At 40.7% G+C, this 22,778-nt stretch overlaps 1 protein-coding gene across 2 annotated transcripts; it reads right to left on the reverse strand.

Annotated features, from left to right (window-relative positions):
• Window positions 1-690: 690 nt before the first annotated feature.
• Window positions 691-14,045, reverse strand: dhodh (dihydroorotate dehydrogenase). 2 transcript variants are annotated; one of them, XM_088939293.1, is made up of 9 exons: window positions 13,921-14,045; window positions 10,365-10,577; window positions 9,296-9,495; window positions 7,712-7,794; window positions 7,170-7,357; window positions 6,475-6,588; window positions 5,598-5,751; window positions 4,883-5,042; window positions 691-4,758 (listed from the first exon to the last, which is right to left on the reverse strand). In XM_088939293.1, the coding sequence occupies exons 1-9, from the start codon at window positions 13,939-13,941 to the stop codon at window positions 4,614-4,616; spliced, it is 1,278 nt and encodes a 425-aa protein (XP_088795419.1). In that variant the 5' UTR covers window positions 13,942-14,045; the 3' UTR covers window positions 691-4,613. The 2 variants fall into 2 exon arrangements, with proteins under 2 accessions (XP_088795419.1, XP_088795420.1); XM_088939294.1 differs by lacking the exon at window positions 13,921-14,045 and adding an exon at window positions 12,239-12,295.
• Window positions 14,046-22,778: the final 8,733 nt, after the last annotated feature.

Raw genomic sequence — 22,778 nt, forward strand, 5'->3', positions numbered from 1 at the left:
GTCTAAAACATTTGTAGGTTAATGTACCGCCTGGGATAGGAAAGGCTGACAAAAGCAAAGTCATTACCACCAGCAAGCCCATCAGCCAAAGTAGTGGAGCAGTTGACAGGAGGAGTACTCTACAGCAGTTTCCCTTTTCCAGAAGCCCAGCTCAGAAGTGTACACATGTATTGTGGTCTGAATCACCCCTTCCTATCCCGAACTCAGACCTCAGATCCAGGGAATGCTGGACCTGGCCAATACTGGGACTGGCGACTTCTAAGAAAAACCAGGCGTTGGTGGACCAGGAGGAGGGCTCTTTCTTTGGTACCATAATTTTCAGACCGCTGCTATAAGAGGTTCTAGTCTTCATATGAGACATTCAGCTGAGGTTCTGACTATTAGGTAATTAAAGTGACATTTCTCATAAGAGTAGGGATTTTAACGTGGTGTTTTCTAGGCGGGCACCAATCTACTTATCACCCTTAATTCAGTGAAATAGTTTTTCACTTCTCCACCTGTTATGCTGTGCAGCAGATGATGCTATGTAGGTGGATAATGGCTACATACAGAACCATTCACTGGGTGGTGGATGAAGTGGGTTCCCTCCTAAATGTAAGGTGCTCTACTGTTATTTATAGTATTCGCATGTGTGAAAGTATTTTTTAGAACATCTCATGATGACCAAGGTGTGAATAACTAAAGTATTAGTTTGCTTCAGGAACTCATCATTTATTTTTTTCAAATTCATCTGACAGAAAAATGATTCAGAACTGATCATACACTCCCAAGCCTTTGAGGTTGTCATTGTCTCGGAATCCTGGGATATCTCACGTCATCGGGGATGATGGTCTGCAATGATCACCAAGGAGATAAGGCCAATAGAGGATCCAGCTCTCTGGAAGGATATATCTGACCAATCTAGTAAAGGTGAGTTCTCCTCAATGCTCTCACTTTGCTACGCAAAACCACAAATCCACAAAGTCCTTCCCACCGTCTTGTTCCTTTTGCTCTTTACATTTTAGAGAGCACTGAAAGTCTAAGAAAACAAATCTCTGAAAATAAACAGCGGCCACTGATCCCTCCGAATTACATAATAGTCTGGGTTTGTTGTTCAAATGCTGAATATTGGAATCTAATCACATTCACATTTAATGAATGTTTTTATCAAAAGTGAGCTCCTGCCAAACAGAATCAAAGGGACCTACAAATGTTGCATTTAATGCGCCTGTTAGAATTCACTGATGTTCTTTGAAAACTGGTGGGGGCAGACACAAGAGAAGTGAGACCAGCGCTCATAAAGACAACACAGTTTCATATCAATACAGCAGAGGCTGCTACTGCAAGCTGTCTCTCTGCACCAGAGGCCTTGCTGACGCATTAACTGCTCAGTTCAGGGGGAAAGTCAAAGTGTCAAGTAACAGAGAAATAGCAAAACACTTCCTACACTAAAACCATGCTACAGCTAAGCCTACAATAAGAAAAATAGCTCATACACTTGCTCCCTTGTTTGCTTCAGTACTTTTAAAACAGATGGATATGTGGCTATTTCTGATATTGACAGTAAACAAAATCTGCCACATGGAGTGCAGAACGTATGTTCAGCAACACATCGACAGGCATCAGGAGTGATATGTCCAGCTATGGATATACAGTACATATCCAAAAGTCTGTCCCAAATGAGAAGATAAAGATTCAAAAAATATTTTCATTCAAATAGGAAAAATAAAAAAGGCATCAGATTGTTTTTAGGAAAGTCACAGGAAAAACATTGGTTGTACAGACATCTTAAGTATCAATACAAAAAATATTCTTATGTACATTACTTGTATAGGTAATGGCTTATATTGGAAATTGAAAAATATCTTTTTTTCTCTTAGTTTGCATTTTATTCGTGCAATTTCTGTGTTTACTGCTGCCACAGAAAGACAGACTGAATTCCCATTCATTAGAACCTGATCTTTTAAAAATGCACTGGATAGAATACGTACTTGAGCACAGCTGGTGCACATCACAGTTTACATATAGAGAATCAGTACCCTGATCAGAAACAACTGTTAACAAATATATCATGTCTGAAATAAATTCAGTGCCTTGTGGTACATGAATGGGAAATCAAATGTATGAAAGATGTAAGACAATTTTGTAAAAGAAAACAGTATAAAACGTTTTGATAGATATCATACTTGCAGCTTTTGAGTGTGGGCTCATGTAGGAGAGATGTCAGCGCTATTAACACAGCCCTCCTGCTGCTGAATTTGTGTGTGTATGTATGTGCACACTGCTGGACAAAATGTCAGGAGATCTTGGTTGAGTTTTCTAAAAATACTTCAACATATTGCCATTCAGATCTCAGCTGGTGCCTCACTCACATCAGGGGAAAGGGGAACAGGCAATGTCTCTCAGGTAGCAAGCAGACTTTAAAGGTTTGAAGCTGCTGTCTGGAATAATCTGTCAGCAGCTGATCCCCAGAGCCCCTGACATCTCTGCCACCCCTGCCAACACGGAGATACCGAGTCACAGACAGTTCTCCTGCTTGCCAGCTGTTGAAAGCAACCTTCCACTGGCACATCAATTGGTTTCATCCAGTGTGGCTGAAAAACACTACTACTACTACTACTATCCCACGAGCAAGAATAACAATTACCACATATACTACAGTATATACAACCACTCCTTCACACAGAATTGATCTTGGTCCTTCAGACCCTTTAGTTTCCTTTTTGGTCTCTATCTGTCTTGGGTCTGAACAACAAATAATCAATTGGACTGACTTTTTGCAGATGAGGTGACTACACTTGTGTTCTATTTATGGCAAGGTGACCACTCTAAGAGTAGTCTTAATTTCCTTTCCCAAGAGAAATCGCACTAGAAAATGGTAGGTTCAGCTTTAAGTGGATTCTTTCACAGTCATCTTCCAACTTGTAGAGGTCAATGACAATTCTCCTGCAGTTTTGTGAGAGCTTTCCGACTTTGATCTTGAGGATGCTGCTACTACTGAACGTTTTTCATGTGTTTCCACTTTTTGTGCTCCAGGGAAACAGGAACTTCCAGAGGCTTCTATTTGACTTCCAAAGAGCGGAATGTTATTGTAGATTTGTTGGATTTTATTTAAAGGGATTCCTCAAGGGATGAATAAAAGTGACCCTCATTTTGTGGAATTCAATTAACCATGACAAATACGACTGTTGTTATGATCATGGTATCACTTTTTGAGACACATAATCTATTTAACTTAAATGTTTTTGTTTCTACTTCATAAGGGGTTTGAATAATGTGGGAGACACTGTATGAAGATCACTGTTTGCTGTAGTTTTGTCCACACCCTATTACGCATTTCAATTGTATGGATCACACCCAAGACACTTAATATTACATTTCTTGTTTCAACAATTTAAAACCAAGACAAACAGTTTTTTTTAAATATTAAATCAGTGATCTGGCCTGAACACATTTAAAGTGAGACAGCTGAACATTTGTACGTGGAAACTATGCCCAGATATTGATCTCTGGGACAACCACACATGAGAGGATAACCGCATTAAAATTAGTGTGCCTGCACAGTATCACTAAGTCAGCTGGTTTGTACTCATTCAGTCAAAAGACTGGGAAGCAATATAGAGAGAAATGTTAACACAGTCCTTGCTGAAAGGAGAAATAATTTATCTCAACATATCACAGGCTTCTATTTCAAAGTCAGCTCTACTGCAGATCCATTCTTTCTTTATTTTCACTCCTATCTATGGACTATGTAGAGCAGTATTCGGAAATTACTATTTTTTTTCTGAATAAGCATATCATCCAAAGACTTAAATGCCAAAAGGGCTAAAGTATGTGAATAATAAAGATACCATCCTTGTTTTTGGGCGAGACCAGCATTTTTTGTACATGTTTCATTGCTGTATAAATTAATTTGGCTTTCTATATTCATCTGCAGGGATTTGATTAATGGTAACTGCAATGCAATTTAACTTTTCTCACAACGGCTCATCACAAAAGTGTAGCCCTGAAATATACCATGCATCCACATATTTTAGATTGCAAAGCACAGACATTGCACATTTCGAAAGTTTAATTCCAATTGTTTTTATCAGTTGAGAAACTCAGTTGAGTTTGTAGGATACGCACTTACTCCTCAGCCTGTAACTGCTATATTAAAGGCTGAACCACCTCTTAAAACTTATTGACTCATTGCTACACTTCACTCATTATTGACTGAATGGACTAAGCACAGCAGTTACTGCATCTTTCAAAATACAGTACATTTTGCTAAGAAACTCATCCAACCCTCAATATTGTCTAAACAATCTTAAAATTAACACTTTTAAAAGCTCATTGTTGATGTTCCTTAACAAGCAACATATGAAGCAACAATTACTTTGCCAATACTGTTTCCAACACCTCCACTGAAAACCTGCTTCCGTCTTCACTGTTATGCTTTTCATTATCGTGCAGTACCTCTTTCACAGCACTCTAGAGCGACAATCACTTACACCGGAATCTTGAAAATTTGCATTTCTTAAGCTTCCGGCGTGCTCAAGTTGCTGGCATCCATGCCATACCTACACCAAACCAGCTTGTGCAGATTTTATGTTTAAATGAGAAATGGAAAGTCCATGTCCATCTTCATCGGTCTATAAAGTGGAAGCCACCTGTTGCACTGTTGGTTTGGAGGCCACATGCACACTGACTCTCAACGGAAGCCCCAGGGGTGATTTTCCATTTGTGGCCCTGTGATCGGCTCCCACAGCTTCAGAGACGTTTGTGAAGCCTTGTTCTCTGGAGAGTAGAAAAACACATAAACGTCACTGCAGGAGGAGCCAGATAGAACGCAGCAGCCCAGGACTTCTGGACGTCTTTCATGTACTTCAGCATCACTCATGCGGACTTGGCCCTCACTTACTTCAACAGCTGTTCGAGTTCGCGTTTGATCTTGCCGACTATCGGAGGACCCTGGAAGGCGAACGCGGTGTACAGCTGGACCAGTGAGGCTCCGGCGCGGATTTTATCGAGAGCATCCTGCCCGCTGCTCACACCTCCGACGCCTATTATGGGAACCTTTCCTGGAGAGAGAAAGCAAGAGACACGAGTGCGCAAGTGTCACTCCTTTGACAGCACAAAGCAACCCAGGGCCTGGTCCATAATTCCACTTTCAGAAACAAAATCTATCAAATCTAATCCAGATTTTAACAGGCACTTCACCAAGTCCAAAGGCTGAGTAATTATAAGCAACGGCTTTGTAGCGCTACTTTTACAAGATAAATGCATACATTTATAATGCCAGCATCAACAAAACCTATTATGTTACAATGTCCTGATGGCCCTTTTAGTGTGCTAATGGATGGATGCATCAAACCACATGAGTAACAGGTGTGGTACATGTGAATGTCATGTTTACATGGCTCAGAGGGTTGTAATGGGAGGACTAGCATGTTAGATTGGCAGTGTGAGATTATGAAAGTGTGCTGGAGCACACAATCACTGCAAAATGAATGCGTTTTGAACTGCAATGTGGTATAGTTCCGATTTTAGTTGTGCACAGGATTTCCCCTTTAAGATCCGCAGTGTTCCTTTAATTAATTCTCAGCTGGGCTGTGCCACCTCTGAAGACTGCCTACCCGCGGTCAAGCGGTACATCTCCGACACCATCTGTGTTGACATCTCGCGGAGGGGCGTGCCGCTAAGTCCCCCCGTCTCCTCTCGCTGGGGGTCCTGCAGCGTCGCAGGTCGAGAGACGGTCGTGTTGGTGACAATCAGCCCATCTACCCCTAGCTGAAACAAACACACACACACTCAGGTAAAAAGCCAGGGCCCCGAAGCATGCTAAAATATAGCCTTTTCTCCCTGTCGATGAATGAGGAGCCCATGATTTGTATTACAATCACTGTCTTATATCTGTAGATTAGAAATATTACAGAAAAGGAGATGTTTTCCCATTACATCAATCAAGCAAACTTAAGTACAACTATTATAAGAAACATATTAAATTGTGGTGGGGAGGAACAGCTGCAAGACAAAAAAGGAAAAAGGCCCATTACCTTCATGCAGAATTCATCCAAAACGACTCACAAACACTGTGAACGTACTTGCCTTACTAGCAGTGTTTAATATTTGAAAATAACCACCACTTGCAATCAGCTTATACAGTATATAGTGAACATGTACATACTTCTACAGATGGCGAAAAGCAGCTTTGTTATTAAGAAGCAATGCTCCTGACAGGTGGTGATTGCTTACTTTTGTACTGCATTTAAATTTGATTCTGGGAACAAGAACATCATTTGAATATCCGTATCTCCTTCGTAGATGTGAAAACAAAAAGGAATTAATTGGATTCAATACCTTTGGAATATTCCACAACTGAGCATCCTGATGTGAATGATTTAATGTACTGTATATAAGTGATGATGCTCCTGTCTTACCGGTAGAGTGTAGAGGATCACTTGCCCAGGAGTAGAACAGCCCCAGTGGCCCAGTACCAGCACGTGCTCTTACCTCAGTGATGACCTCCGCGATGTCCTGCTTGTCCTGAGGGCTGAGGTCAGGAGCGATCTTCACCAGCACAGGAGGCCTGGGCTCACGCTGCAGGGCGTCCCGCACCTTCAGGACCTGGAGAGACGCTCAGGGCTCACAACCGCTTCTCCACCTCGCACTAACGAGTTACCGATTTCCACGAATGTGTAGTGGGAATACGGATATTCGACAACAAAGGCCTCACGCGTATGTTCCTTAAATTTGTCAAAATGCTTTCGTGCTACAGATGAACCACAGAATTTAGACATCAATACAAGCCCTTGCTGTTTGTGTTACATGCCTCTCTCAGGATAAAAAAAGTGTTGTCTTTATATGAAATATAAAAATCACAGAAGTAAGATCTTTGTTAGCAGGAAAATATTTGTATTTACTAACATTATTGAAGTTCTGGCTCTTCTTATCAACAGGTTAAATCTCTAACGTAAACCTGAAAACACAATTTGGTATAACAGCACATACTGTATGTATAACCTTAAACAGTTTTATTATCCAGATCAAGAGAAAGATAAACTGCCTTTGCCATTTGCCTTTATAGAAGACAAACAAACACGTCTGAGATTCATTTCCTGCACTCCTGTATTTTGATTAGCTGTCACAGCTGACAGGAGTGACAAGCAAGTAAAGTGAAGTACAGCTGAGGCTCGACACTTCCTTACTCTGTCCAGCAGGTGTCGCAGTTCTGCCTTGCCCTGCAGGTCCCTCAGCCCAGGGGTGTTGGGGCTGCTCACATTCACCACCAGGTAATCAGCCAGAGGACCCAGCGTCCGAACCCCCTCCAAATAATCTGAAGCCGCATCGCGGGACAGTTTATTCTTGCCCAGATTGATCCCGAGAGGCTGGCCAGCTGGAGAAGACGGACCACCCCACAAATGAAAGGTGATGCATTTCGTGAACTTAAGACTAAAGATTATTCTCTCAGCTTAATATTTAACTATGCAACATATGATACTGGCTAGAATATTAGTCAATACTCCAGATTCCTGGTTAAATTTATCCTTCCATCCATCAATTTTCTAAATGCTTCACTCAATTCAGGGTCACGGGGAAGCTGGAGTCTATCCCAGCAAGTAAGGGATACGGCCAGGATTAAATGTATATCAAAAATAATCATTCTTCAACTGCGTTACTGCATTTTGATCTTCTGTTCCTATTACATTTATTGCTGCAGGAGGACAGCCCAGAAGGGATGTAATGTTACCTTTTGTCAGCTCAATCTGTGATGCTTTCCTTGCTTTTAGCCTCTCTTGGACTGCTGCATGACCACAGCTGTTAAAACCATACCTTTAAAAGATGATATGTAGTAAGCTTGTGACTAAGGTATTATAGAGAAGAAAGATTGCACTACTGTCTCTAATAAAACCATACAAATTGTGAACTTGTAAATGGAATTTCTTCTCAAATGAACAAGACATGGCAAACTTTTTTTCATAAAATAATACTTACTGTTTTAATAATTTTAACAATACTATCAGTTCTCTCCCCTATTCACTTGCTTTTGTTAGGCCTGTGTTCCTCTCGATATTTTTTCTTTATTTTTAGCTAGAACCACTACTACTAGGATGTTTAGCAAACTAGTGTGGCAAAAGGGCTACATGTTGTTTATGCGAAGACTAAAATAATAATTGCATGTCGGTTCTATCCTCAGCTCAAACGAAGGTGACATTTGCTATTCAAAACCACAACAGAAACAAGCAGCGAAAACCCAAACTCTCAATTTGCATGGCAGAAAATATTGGCCTGTGTTTTGCAGTACTCCACATATCCCTCAAACCAAAGCCATGGTTGGAATTTTAGATTTGCAAGCAATTTATTATCAAACAGGTCATGTTAAAATAAATTTAATGAAAATCTATTACAATTAAGCCCCAAGCTATGGTGATGTTGTGCTCATTTAAACTACATGGAAATGTACATGACAATTTGGTTTCAAAGGTACCCGAGTGCTCAGTGTAATATGTTTTCTGTCATAATCAGTGCACAACTGTAAGAGTTGTAATTTGAAAGTCTGTGGTATATTACACTTAAACTAAGCAAATCAGAGTCAATAATATTCAATTGAGACTTAAATTTTTCAATTAACCTGCTCAGTCATTTCACAAATGCACAGATGAGAACACATATAAATGCATGCAATTTTGAATATGGCATCCCGGGTAATATTTTGTTTAATCTGAATGAATATTTCTCTGCTTTTTGGGTCTCATACACCCATAGTTCAATTTCTCTGAAACAGCTACGAATTCTCCTCAATGCATAAAGATGCCCAAATGAGAAGCAAAATTGTTTAAATCTACATCAAGTTCTTGTTTGTATTTTATTTAATTATGTTTATATACAGATTTCTGCCTTGGCCTGGCAAGGCCACAGACCTGTACCTGCGGCCATTTGCGAGATGGACATGACAGTGTTAGAGACTTTAAAGTCAAAGGTTTATTACTGCTGCTCTATCAGCTCTCCAGCACTCCAGATGTGCTCATGTTTAGCCTGGTGAGGACTCTAATGCTCAGCCCTTAAGGCAAGGCTGGCTTCTCGTAGTCTGGCAGGACTGCTACCTCTCTTCACTTTCATTCCAACTCATCTCTGAAGGACCTGAACTCGCAGCTGTAATGCTTGCAGTTTAACAGCCTGTGCTATCTCTTCAGGTGCTGGGGCTTCAAAGAGGAAAACCTGCAAAGTGCAGGGTGGAAGAGCTGTGGCATTCCCAAGCCCTGTATTCCCAATTCTGGGAAACTGTCCCCCCCGCCGGTTTCGGACAAGAGTCCTGGAGCTCCTGCGGAGGTACCTGTTGATGACTGCCTGGTCGGCAGCCAGCCTGAACACGCGTGGCTTGGGGTTCCCCTCCTGCGGCTGAGGGGTGACCGTCCCCACCTCCACGAAGCCGAAGCCCAGCCTGTACAGCCCGTCCACAGCCTCCCCGTGCTTATCGAAGCCCGCCGCTATCCCCACGGGGTTCCGGAAGCGCTGGCCCAGGACGTGCACCTCCTGAGGGGAGAGACGCTGATGGGACCGGGCGAAGCAGAGCCTCCTCAGTTTCTCCTAAAAAGGACCTGCATATCCTCATTTCGCATCTCAGTATTTCCATTGGACATCCTTGCTTACCAGTGATATAAGTTTAGTCTTTTTGCTTAAGTTGCCATTTCATATCCCATATATCAATGGTATTTCAATTTCCAACACTCAGCTCTCTACCTCTCTTTCAAACTCTTATTGTCCACTATACAGTACAAGCCTTCCTCTAATGCAAGCATGTGAAGTACTGCTGGGGTGTACTCAATCTGTGCTGCTTGCCTTGCTTTTAACGTCTCCTCGACTGCTGCATGGCTACCTTGACCTTAACACTCTCCAATCAAAGCAGCATGCTGTCATTAGTGAAGCTGATTACAAAGTCTATATACTGACAATAAATCTGTTATTCTTCATTCCTGCCAATATATTCATTTGCTGCATAATGTGTTTCTGCTCTCTATTGCAGGAGAAGCCATTAAAAAAAGAAAGAATAAAAACTCCTACACAAAAAGAACAGGCCCACGCCCTCATCCCTTTCCATTCTGTCGACCTGGGATCGCACAAAACACGTTTTGAGCTTTAAGCGCTTTTACAGGATTTCAAATATAAATTTTTCCTAACCCGAAGCCCAATTATTACAAGATCTCGTGGCAGTGAAGCATGCTTGCCACAAAATGGCCAAAGGATGAAGTAGCTGATGTCGGTGTTTTTCTGAGTGATTAGCTAATGATCGCTAATCACTGTCCCTTACCTTGCGTGAATGCTAATTCTGTTTAGCCCTGAGGGAGGGAAAGGACAACCAGCTGGCCTGGTGCCTCACTTTGCCAGTCCCCTCTCAGACTCACCAGTGCAGCAGAGTCCTGGTGCTGGCACCTTGGGACGAGCCCCAGCGCCAGGAGGCGCACCGCTAAGACATGGGCAGTCTCCGCTCCCACAATCCTCTGCAGCGTGGGCATCAGGTGGTTGGCGTAGAAGTGCTCGTCGCCCACGGCAGTGAGGTAAGAGACGAACAGGAGCCCGCCTGAGCCAATCACTTTTACCGCCTCCTTCAGGCGCTTCTGCAGATCAAAATACAGTTTATTCAAGTCTTAAAGACTTTGACAGCTTCCTGTCAAATCTGTAATCTCATCAGTGATCTGTTTTCATATATCTTTCAACTTTCCAATTACAATGTAGCATTTTTTTAAATTTATGGTTATAAAACATGCCACCCAGGTGCTATTTCTCTATTATTTTTTTTAGATTGTTTAAATTTAAATCAATATATCCAGTACATCAAAACTGATCAAATATCCAATCTGAGCCTCACACCATTCTATAGACTGTTCACAGACAGGATGAAGAAAGTGGAAACTAAACCTGTAAAAAGATTTTAAAAAACAAAAATGAGCACATTTTGTGATTTTAAGAAACAAAAAAAAGCTTGGCTTGACAAGCAATTGTTGACAATGAAAATTAATCTAAAGAGAATAACTCACACGGACACAGCATGTCACTTTCAACAGTACAGTCTTCTCTACACCACTGCCTTTACTTTCACGTTAATTCAACGTGAAGTATGACTCATTCACCCTGGGATCCATTGGAAGTAGCAAACAAAGACCAAGATGCCTTCTTTTAAAACCCGAGAAACTATATTGCTACATTTCAACGTTCAATATTTCAATGAAGAAACATTGGCTAAGTCTCCACAGGTGTTTTCAATCTCTCACAACACACAGACAGCACAAAAACACTCGGCACACTGATCCGGCACCCCTGGCAACCACATTTAAAAGGAAGAAACAGATGGGTCATGTGCTTGTAGAATAGACAAGGCATAATCACAACATTCATGGCCCTCTCTACTACTGACTGCCCAAAGTCATGCTGTTCATTTAACATTTCTATAAGATTACTATTAGAATAGTTCTCTAGCTTTCCGTTTCAAACAGGAAACCCCAAGGATATTTGAAATACAAATTTGCAAATGACGCAGCTGAAAGGTGTCATGCAAACGAGAAGAGGCTCTCAGATGAGTGCTTTGACCTCACACCTCTTATGTGGTCAGCTACAACACCACAGTCCGTTTCAATGGGGTTTTGCTCCCCTCCAGTGAAAAAGCCCCCCCCATCAGTTCCAATAAAAATGGGGTGGAGAGAAGAGACACCTTACAAAATCCGCAATTTATGCCCACTTCAAACTGTTGCGCATCCATGAAAGTTTAAAGAAAGTGACAAAGGCTTTGACGGGGCCAGGCAGTGACTAAATAAGGCAAAATAAATCATATGAAGAATGAAATCTGTAAAACATACATGCTTGTAGCATTTAGTAGAAAAAAAAACTCCATTTACACTATAAGACTGTATTTTTTCAGCTAAACACTAGAAACAATAGAAAATATAGCCTCAAGCTTCACCATCTTCAGTTCAAATGTAACATTTCAAGCACTTAAAACACATACATTTTAGTTTTAAGTTAGGTTCAATAAATCTGGTGTTTCCCACCATACCGGACCCCCTGCTATTTAGCATTTACTATATATGTTCCCGCTTGATCCAATCTTAAAATCACATGGTCTAAATGATCATTCGTATGCTGAAGATAATCAAATCTATGTCCATACGACATGGTACTTTCACTAGTCATGGCCATAAAAGGGTGTGCATTAAAAACTGACGACAAAAAGGAACAAACACTTCATTACCCAAAGAGCTGTAGGAGTATTGGAACAACCTACCCAGCCATGTTGTTGAAACGGATATCCTGCTTTCTTTCAAGACACAGCTGGATGAGATCCTTGAATTTACATGCTTTTTATTTGACCATTTTTTGGTTTAGCACGCCTCAGAAACGTATACCACTTCTAAGGTTGATTTAGGGTGAATCACTTCTCACTTTAACTGGGGTTTAAAGTTAACACAGACCACATATTGGATTGCTTGAGATAATAAACACTTTGTATACCTACTTACACACCAGGATGAACAGCACACTCTGCTTTTTATGTCTTCTTTCAGCCACCCTTCATCTCTCATTCACCCTTACTAAGTCGGTACAATATCTTAACAGTCTCAGTACTTCAACTTATGTTTATATTATATAAAATCTAACATAAAAGCAATGTATTTCTAAAAGTTAGCTACTGTGTAAAAATGTTTTAATGAAAATCAATGCAAAGAATATGTAAACGTTAATATCAAATCCATAAAAAACTTCCACCATTCAGTTACAAAAGCAGTATACAATTTATAATCAGCTAAAACTAAATAAGAAAAATATTTGTCATGTTATTACACTTTGAACAGAATTTAAAGGCCAAGAAATACGTTTTTGGACACCTGTGTACACATTTTCTATACCATTCACTCCCCATGCTTAACATCAGTCATCACATTTATTTCACTTAATCGGGTTCATGAAACCAATAAACATTAACAAAGACTTAATTTAATATGATTTTAAGAAGGTATGCAATATCTTGCATGAAAATGTTGACATTTTTGGAATTTTAGCCCTATAGCTTGTAGTAAACCCTGATCGCAACCCCTACTTACACAAATCATTTTTCATTTTAAGTTCTCACAAACGCATTTCTACTGTAAATCAAGAACTACTTGTTCTATCTGGAAAACACAATTTCATCTTACACTTTCTGCAATGTAGGATTTATCAATCCAAAACAGTGTTCTGCGTGTTTTCCAAGGTGATGGCATAAGAGCCTCCTTATCCCAAACTCCTATTGCTTAAAGCCACAGTAATGGAATTAGTTTCGATCAGAAGTCGTTCAAGGCTGCTGCTCACTGATATAGCTGTGGACTTTCTAAGTTATAAACGCTTAGTAGAGACGGGCTTCCCGTGTTCTTCTCCTGTCAAGGAATATTTTTAGCACAACTCTGCTGAAAAGTCTGCTATATTTCTGCGACTGCTCCTGTGCCTTCCACGTGGTCGTGCACGCTCAGTTCCGGGCTACCTTTGCTCTTTTCTGATTGGCACACATTCCGAAATTACTCAAGCAGACTGAGTAGTGCAGTAAATTGTGCATTTTTTCATTCGAATTCACCCTGCAAATTTGACCTTTTAAAGTGTTATCAAAGCGCAATTACTTCTTCACGAAATTGATCGCTACTACCAGTAGTAGTACTAGGTCAGCATAAGCCCTCGGTACATTACAGCATAAAATAAGTACACCTTGACATTTTTCAGTCTTGCACTTTCTTGAAAGCGATGAGTGCAGTGCAAACTGCTCATTGCAGAATAATCAATCACATTCCACGTGCTTTGGTAAAATAGATCTTGTCAACGAGGACAAAAAAAAACACCATTATTCAAGAACATTACTTTACAAGCACTCCGACCGGACACTCCTTGCTTTCTCAAATCTAATAATACGACTGCGTGAAGCACCGCATTTCTTGTTACCTTCAAAAGTTGCGCAGCCATCTGGATCGTTATATAGTGTGGTCAACAACACTGCAAATCTATTCCGCTCCAACAAAAGTGCTCATTCAAGGACTGGAGTGAAAACTTCCTGATGAAAACCTCGCGATACACGAGACGGGACATTCGTTCATGCAGTGATTCACACCCGCATCTGTAGGTGGCGAGGCGAGCTCTAGTATAATACATTCAAATGATGATAGCTAATATATAATAAATCCCTGTTATAGTCATAATTCTGTAAATCAAAAACTGAATAGTGCTTTACATCTGCCACCGTGCCTCAGTCCAGCACGATTGTTTGTTCAGCTACGGCGGCAGAATTGCCGGCTTTTGTGTATGTAAACCGCATTGCACAGTCTGTAGCTCTATGCCTTAAGTAGCTCTATGCCATCCCTCCCATGTACGGGTTTAAGTGGTGATCCGTTCTTGGGGAAAGGAAAATGATTATTTTATCAGTTAGAGAAGACGAAAGCAAGGATCAACAGCTTTTTTTGTTTGTTTGTTTGTTTGTTTTTTACTGTGTTAAAGTTATTTTGTAACGAATACGCCCCTGCGCATAACTCACAGCTGAGTAAATCAAGGTGGTTTATACTTGAAAAACAATACAGTGCAAGACAGAAGCTGAAAATATGATTTGACCCAATTCTGTAATGTGCTTTGTCAAAGCAATGTGTACCATGCGTTCACAGGGAAGACCTTAAGAAAGACACCCCATATTACTTGCGTCTTTTGATCTGATTGTCATCTGCCACATTGAAACTGACCTAGAAAGTTTTTAAAAATTACTAAAGGAGGAGTACGATAAGGCTCTGAATCCCATCACTATAATAGTATGACAAAAAAAACTTTGGACTGTTGATGTAAATCATTTATTAATTCACTTCACTGTATTTTTGTGCTAGTAGAGTAAGTACTTATGACAGCAAAGAATTTAGAATACAGTATATAGCAAAAAGAGACAGAAATTAAAATAAGAGAGACAAGCATCAAGCAATAAGTTAATTAAATTAAAAATAAAGACTACTCTTCCACTCTTCTTTCTTTTGACTGCTGTGCATGATATAATGTTGTATATTGTCTCAATAAACCAAGTTTACAATGGAGTCTTTTAAGTTTTTTTATGTCATCTTTTGGCCAAAAGCTATGTAAAGCAAACCTGAGGATTTGCATGCTGACTGTGAAGGTTCTGGAATTTCCCTAATGAAGGGGATCTCTGTGATGATAGACTCCCTGGGTTTTGTGAGTGATGTCCCTGATTTTCCTGGGATGGGAGGAGGCTGCGACAGTCGTGCTCTGCAGGTACTGTGGATAGCGCCAGCATTTTGTACCATAGGCAGAGCATGAGAATGGGAACCCTGAGCAGGGCATTCGGGGCCTGGGCCGCTCTGGTCTCTGGCTTTTTACTCATTTCAGGGGGGCGAGCTTCTGAAGGCGATTGTCCTGCTGGGCAGCAGAAGTTTCGGGGATTGTGTTATGAGTTCGTCAGGCAGCCCCAGCCCTGGACACTAGCCCAGAAGCACTGCAATGGAGATGGAGGGAGCCTACTGCACAGCATGGACTGGGAGACAAAGGATTTCGTACTGGAGCAGATGGAGCCACATCAGGCCTGGTGGATTGGACAGGTCCCAGTAGGCAAACACAGCAGTGGACCCTCCACAAATAACTCTGACGGTGAGTAGAGATGCTGATGAGTGCCATCTACCTCTTTTGACTGAGATTAATAGTAAGCCATTTAGCTCATTAGTCTGTGGAGGTTACACATACTGTAGATGTGTGGAGCTGAAAAAAAACACCTTTTGATGAAGTGTCCCTATTATGGTTTCTGTGTTCTATTCACTGCCTTATGGTTCGATTCCATTTGCCTGTGCTGAGGGGTTGAGGAGAGCAGGGTAAGGCTAGGTCACATTTCTGTTGAAAAAGCAAAACCAGCTCATTTCTTTCTGTCCTGATTGCTCCAGCTTTGCAGCAGGCCTTGCATCTTTTTTGGTGAAGATTTAATTTAAACCAAAGGTTGAGAAATGTTGTGTCATTATCCGCCAGGCTCATTCAGATGACTTGATTAACTGAAAATCAACCACACGTTAATTAAAGCATTTAGTATTCAGATGAAAATAGGAATAACAATCTCATATCAGGGTTCTGAAGGGAGAAAACATATTAGTGAGTTAACATCTATATCACCAGTGCAGAAACAATATTTATAAAGCTATGTATACTATGCCCATAATTTCTGACAGTGCCCCAGCAGAAGGTCAAGCCCTACTTGGTCCTTAGGGAGTAATGAGAGGTGCTAAGTATTGTGAGGATTTGTTGTTCAGGGCTTCAAAAGTTAAAAGTAAAATTTGCAACTGAAAGTGCTGGGTAATGAGTAATGTGCTCACAGAGCCTTTAACATGTTGGAAGTGGAGGAGCCGAGTTTTGGACCATTTAAAGTTTGTTTAGTGAGCAGGTAGGGAGACCACTGTAGTAATTCAGATGAGATTTGGTGATTTAGCAGTGTAATCACGAAAAGACTGAATGTGAGCAATGTTTCTGAGGTAAAACTTCACAGCTGGCTTTTATTTGCGCATTAAAATAGTGGTTAGGATCAAACAAGGCCTCCAGATTTCTCATAGTAGGGCATAGTTTTAGGCCACCGTCAACATATGTTAGAACCTAATGATGTCTAATAAGGTCATCCTCCTGTTTACATTCATATAGCTGCAGGTGACAGCTAAAACAGGTTTGGCATTGTTACTTGCATACTGTGTTTTTTACCACTGAAATGGGGGATAACTTTCAAGGAGACCATACAAGCCACTGTACCACAAACATACAGACCCATGCATTTGCATGCAGAGTAGAGAGTGGAGCTCAATCAATGACTCTTGATCATTTCCATAGGATTTCCATGCTTACCATCTTCATTTGCTGTACCTGAAAAAAAAAATCAAGGAATCATTTGCATAGTTTTTGTTTTTCCCTTGTGGTTGCGCTGCCTGTTTGTGTCCGTGGATGGGCTTGCTAGATTTGTCTTTAAAAAGTTAAGTCTTTTCCTGTCTAGGATATTCAGTTTTGTATGTGCATGTGGCCTAATAATAGATATGATTAATAATTATACACCAGAGAGCTCACGCTGAGAAGACACCAGGTTTAACACCCCTAAGTCTGGTAAGCAGTTACACATTTGCAGTCGGGACCTCAGTTTAATGTCACATAGTCCTATTCACCATAAAGAGGTGTTAGTTTAGAAATTCTGGTCCAGAGGTAGACATGCCACCTATTGGTCCTCTGACACCACTTGCAGCAACAAGATGGATTTCTCTGGCTGTCCATTATCCCAGTACTGACCAGGTCCAGTCTTAGGGAGCTTCTGAGATGTGACAACATAAAGCTACAAGATGGCAATGCTGTTATACAACATTAGTCTCCCATGGTTTTACTCTTCAGCTGTGGAACAGCGTTAACTGAATTCTGTGTTTAGCCCATATTAAATAGTGTTCATGGCTGTAGGTACATGAGGATGTTTTACTTGCAGATTTGGGCACTCGTTGACTTCAGCTAGACTCTGAAATGCTCAGGCATATCTGCTATGCGTATGTGTTTTGAAGCAGAAGTGCAGAAAACATATTGAAATCCTTAGAGGTAAAAAGACGTTCTGACTTTCGTCTCAGAACTTTCCTGTTTTAGTATCGACACACTTGTCTCAGAGCTTGATGATGACTCTGCTGTGGGTGTTGTTTCCTCTGATCCCGTCAACAGCCTGAACACTGTAAATATCTGGAAGTGTGCATTTTGGGATGGACTCAGGATACTGCACCTGGAGAACTGCTAGCTTGCAGTGTAGTGTAGGCAGTGGGAATCCTAATGCCACGTCCATTCAGTGCCATTTCAGCTGTGGCATTATGCGAAGGGTAATGTGAAGAATTGCTGGTGGATCTGGAAACACATGTTGTTGAGGAGATGTGTATTTAAAGAAAATGTGATGATGCGTAGTGCCAGTGTCAAGACCTGGCTAAATGATATGTAATGAATATGAATGAGCAGTTCCAAATTTCTTCAAAGAGCTTGTGATGCTGATACTCTTAATGCGTTTCAATTTGCTTTCAATGTCTGATTTAGGTTCTCTTGATTGGCCCTCCTGGCTCAATGGGTCAGGGGAGAATGAGAATCACTGGAAACCCACTGACCCCTTCCACTTGTGCACCTACATCATCTTAGACCCTGCTTTCCAGCTGGTGACCACACCCAACTGCAACCTCTGGCTCCATTCCATCTGCCAGCGCGGTATGTTCATCACATGCCCTATCACCTGATTCTGGAAACACTCTTCATTTTATCATGAGCTGGTTTCTATTTGCATTTGTTTTAAATAAAACAAAACATGGCGGTCTTGAAATTATGTCGCTTTGGCCAGTACAAGTTTAAGTTAAGATCATACAGTTTCTTGTCCCCAGAGGTCTCTACCAAAGGCCTGTGATGTGATATCTTCGTAAGCTGGCGAAGCAAAAATTCTATTTGTAAGAGAAAACATGAATCAAAACTATAAAAAACTTAGCTCCCACTCATACTAAAGGTGTCACACAAAACCTAAGAAGCTTAAGTGGTCTTAAAATTGGTCCTTTGTAATTGTCTTTGACACTGTGCTGTGGATTCTATTTAAATATAAGCAAACCCTTCAGTGAGGACTGTCACTTGTGAGGTGTCACTGCTCCCCCACGCCACCCTTCGGTCACCCTGAAAAAGGAGCCCCAGAATATATTTCTGATTGGAAAAAATTCTCCGAGACTTAAGATATTCCATTCTCTAATGCGAAACCTGCCTCAGGAGATTAAAAGACACATGAGGGAGCTGCCATGGAGAATGAATAGCTCTCTAGCCTCTTTGGTCTCTCATAACATGTACCTGCAACCTCCAGCCACACAGCCTGGCCCGACTCTGTCTTAGGTGAATCAATACTGTAACCTGTACTGGCACAATACAAGTGAGTGAAGCCGTGGAATAATTAGGACTCTGCTGTTTCCCAGAATTCCAGAAGAAACATGAAATCCGTAAGAGGGACTTGCCTGAAGATGTATCGAAGGTGCTGAAGGTACTGGCCAATCAGAGTTGATGGATACTGTGACACAGTAAATTATTGTTGTAAAATTATTACAAAATTACAAAATAAATTACAAAAATTATGACAAAATTATTGTAAAATTATTATTGTTGTAAAATAATCTGCTTAGTCTCCACATTAAAGTTTACGCAAAAAGCAGTATTTGGCTCCTTCCATACAGTATTGTCATAGAAGTTTTAAAACATTGGTATTTACCTATTAGACAAATTATTCTGATATATATTTCGCATGGTGCACCTACTGTAAATAAACCAAATAATAAGTGCAGTGGGTGTTGTCAAAGATATAGGATTTGTTTAAGAACACATTTATTCAGTTTAGGGACTGAAAGTCACTAAAACTTAGTTTTCTGTTAACGCATAGAATCCTTTTTATAAATTACGCATGCGCCTTTGTATTTATATTTATCATGCCTGTTATTTCTAGGCAATACAGTTTTTTCAAGACTAATATTGTGTTATTGATATAATTCCTCTGTTCTCGATGGGATGAATTTATTGTTTTGTTTTACAGAATATATTAACTGAGGACAATAATGCAACTATATTAAAAAGTCCAAAAGTGTTTCAGAATGCATCTGAGTTTTACAAAGGCAAGTATTCTGATATGGAGAAACTGCAAAGACTCAGACTTAAAAAAAAAATCTTACTTCATACAGCAGTTTGTTGTTTGTATTTTGGTTTTTGAAATTTGGAACTGCTTATCGTAGTTGTTGTTTCTAACTGTTGTTAGAAAACATTAATTTTGTGCGTGTGTATGTGTTTAAGACGTGCACAGTGGTTGGCATCGCTGCCTTGCAGCTCTGGGGCTCTGGGTTCAATTCTGGGCCTGGGGTGCTGTCTGTGTGGAGTTTGTATGTTCTCCCTTTGCTTGTGTTGGTTTCCTCTGGGTGCCCTGGTTTCCTTCCAATGTCCAAAAACTTACTGGTAGGTTAAGTGGTTTCTGGGAAAATTGGCCTTGGTGATTAGGTACCTGTTTATGTATGTGTGTGCCCTGTGATGGACTGGTATCCTGTCTAGGGTGGACCCTGCCTTGCAGTGATTGCTTGCTGGGATAGGCTCCGGCTCCCCTGCAACCCTGTATTGAAGTAATCAGTTAGAAAATGTTCATGTTGTATTTATTGAAACCCTTTATGCAGTGATGTCCATGTTTATTAAGAAATGTAAAAGTAATCGTTTATATTTTGTCTGTTGTACAGCGGACTTACCAATTTTGTACTAAAGTCAAAGAATTATCAATATGTAGCCTTATCAATATCTTTCTGTTCCCCTCACCTATCTTGTTTCTACAGCTATAGATGCTACGCTGAACACCATGCGGAATGTGACAAGTAAAATTGAAAATGTTACCACGGTTTGTTGAAAGATTTTTGAGTAATTCTGAAACTATTGTTAAAAGCCCCTTCAATACAGCAATATGAATCTGTGATGCCACTTTGACTTTTACCCAACAATAAATTAAGAATTAGAAAGACTTCCTTTCTCCATTTAAAGTACTTTAATAAAAGGTGAAACCTGTCAGCACCAGAATATCAAAACTTACTGTATTGTTCAGTTGCTTTAGAAAGTATTTCTGTATGAGGATGTGTTACTGTCCTGGATAAATTAGTTAGATTGCCAATACTTGCCTTTATCATTATTTTTTATTCAGAAACACAAAAAGAAAACCTGACGAGTTGTAAATGTTTTCTAGATGTTAAATCTTGTCCACTAACTATTTGCTTTCTCTGTGGCAGTTGGCTGTACATATGTTAGACAGAATTGAAAGGGAAATATTCCAGCCCACTGTTGAACAGAAGGTAAGCTTAGATTTTGAATTGCAAGTTTATGTATCCTGCAGTTATTTTGATCAATGTCACAGGAAAGAGGAGGTTATTACCATGGTATGTCTGCCGGCCCCTGATTATTAGAAGCCGGGCTTGAGGAAGAATCACCACTGTGACAATTGCTGGCAAGACTTAGGGGTGTGCTTACATTGCTCACCATGGGTTTAGGTGTCAGCCTGAGGCCCTGACTGTTTGGTCATAATAATAACAACAACAACAACAACACTTTATTAACCCTTTACAATTTCTTGCATTAGGAATTATCTTTTCACATACCCCAGCTTGCTCTCCATGAGACACACAGATAGGGAGATAGCCTGGGGTCAGAGCACAGGGTCTGCCATTGTACTGTGCCCCTGGAGCAGTTGGGGTTAAGGGCCTTGCTCAGGAGCCCAACAGAGTAGGATTCTTCTGCCAGCTGCGGGATTTGAACCGGCAACCTTCTAGCCACAGGCACAGAGCCTTAGCCACAGAGCCACCGCTCCGCCCATCTCTGCTCCCTCATGCGAGATCTGATGATGCTGCTCGTAAGGGTAGGGGCGTGAACGCCCGGCATCATAGCATCTTAGATTTCCCTTCATTCAGATGGTGATACAATACAGTATCTCACTTCTCCACCTCATCCTCTGATCCTCTGCAGCTGCTGGTGTCCTGCAGACAGGGTCTGCTCTTCGGACAAGGACACCATGGGTCCTCTCTCTTACAGCGCTTATGGTGCTGTCCGCCCAAACGTTTTGTGTGTATTAAAAATGAAATACTTAGGAATCATATTCATCAGTCCTATCTGTTTTTTTCATGACAAGTGATTTTTAGTGTTCATGGTGTCCCTTTGGAGCACACTGTAAGCTTTTGTTCTTTTATTATTATTGTTGTTGTTTTCCGCCAGGAGAACTGTAATGTTCAATAAAGGTTAAAGATGAACCATTTTGTAGCTCACACTTAGCCCCAGTTTTTGTGCATTCAGGGAAAGCAGTTCCCATTTTCCTTTGTTTTACTGTTTGATAAAAAAAAACTAACAGTAATATCCATATGGCTTCCTTATCTGGATCACAAATGCCTTCACAGGTTGTGAGTATGTGGGTTTTCTTGCACTTCTCTTTGCAGATTAAATTTATTGAGATTCTCTACAATGTTACCTTAAGAATCCAGAAAACAAACTACTCACAGTGGGACAAGAACATCACAGCCAACATTGTCTTCACCTGTGCGAGCAGCATGTTACAGTCTGCAGTGTCTGAGTGTTCCCTGCCAAAACTCAGCAAGGAACAGGTGTGTTTGAAAGCATGTGTCTTGTTATTGTAGGGAAGCAAGAAGTCCCAGTCCAGTCCAGTGCAGTTTTGAAATAGTTTTATTAGGGAAGGCCATCCACACCATGTTCTCTCATTCCTCAGCTCTAAAAGCAGAGGGAATTTCTACCGTCTTCTAGACCCATAGCAGTAGCTCATTCCTATGTTGCCATAAATGTTGTGTTAAGAAAATACAACTGGAACTGGAATGAATATCTTTGGACGTTATTGTACCAGATTCTGCTGTGTCAAGGGCATATCAAAGGCAGGTTTTTGTTACAAATGAGACTAATCTTTACCAGGGTACCTGTTCACTGCCAAAGCATAATAAAGTGACATCAGAAACAATATCATTTTGTGCACTCTTTATATTAGGTGTCACAGGCTTCTAAGGCCAAAATGTAACACAGGAGAATAAAAGAGGGGACAGTGGTTACTGGTGTGTAACTGTTTATACTGGTTAGTGCTGTAATTCAATTGCCAAAGTACTATGCATGTCACCCTTAGAAATCTGAAGCTGGAGGACTGAAATACATGTTGCAGGAGACATTGCCTGGTTTACAACCTGCTTTGAACATTGTAGGTCAGAAATCTTTGATTTTCCCTGTTGACAAAATTCCTGGTC

The sequence above is a fragment of the Atractosteus spatula genome, chromosome 21 (genome assembly GCF_055471065.1).
Source record: "Atractosteus spatula isolate fAtrSpa1 chromosome 21, fAtrSpa1.hap1, whole genome shotgun sequence".
Classification (NCBI taxonomy): domain Eukaryota; kingdom Metazoa; phylum Chordata; class Actinopteri; order Semionotiformes; family Lepisosteidae; genus Atractosteus; species Atractosteus spatula.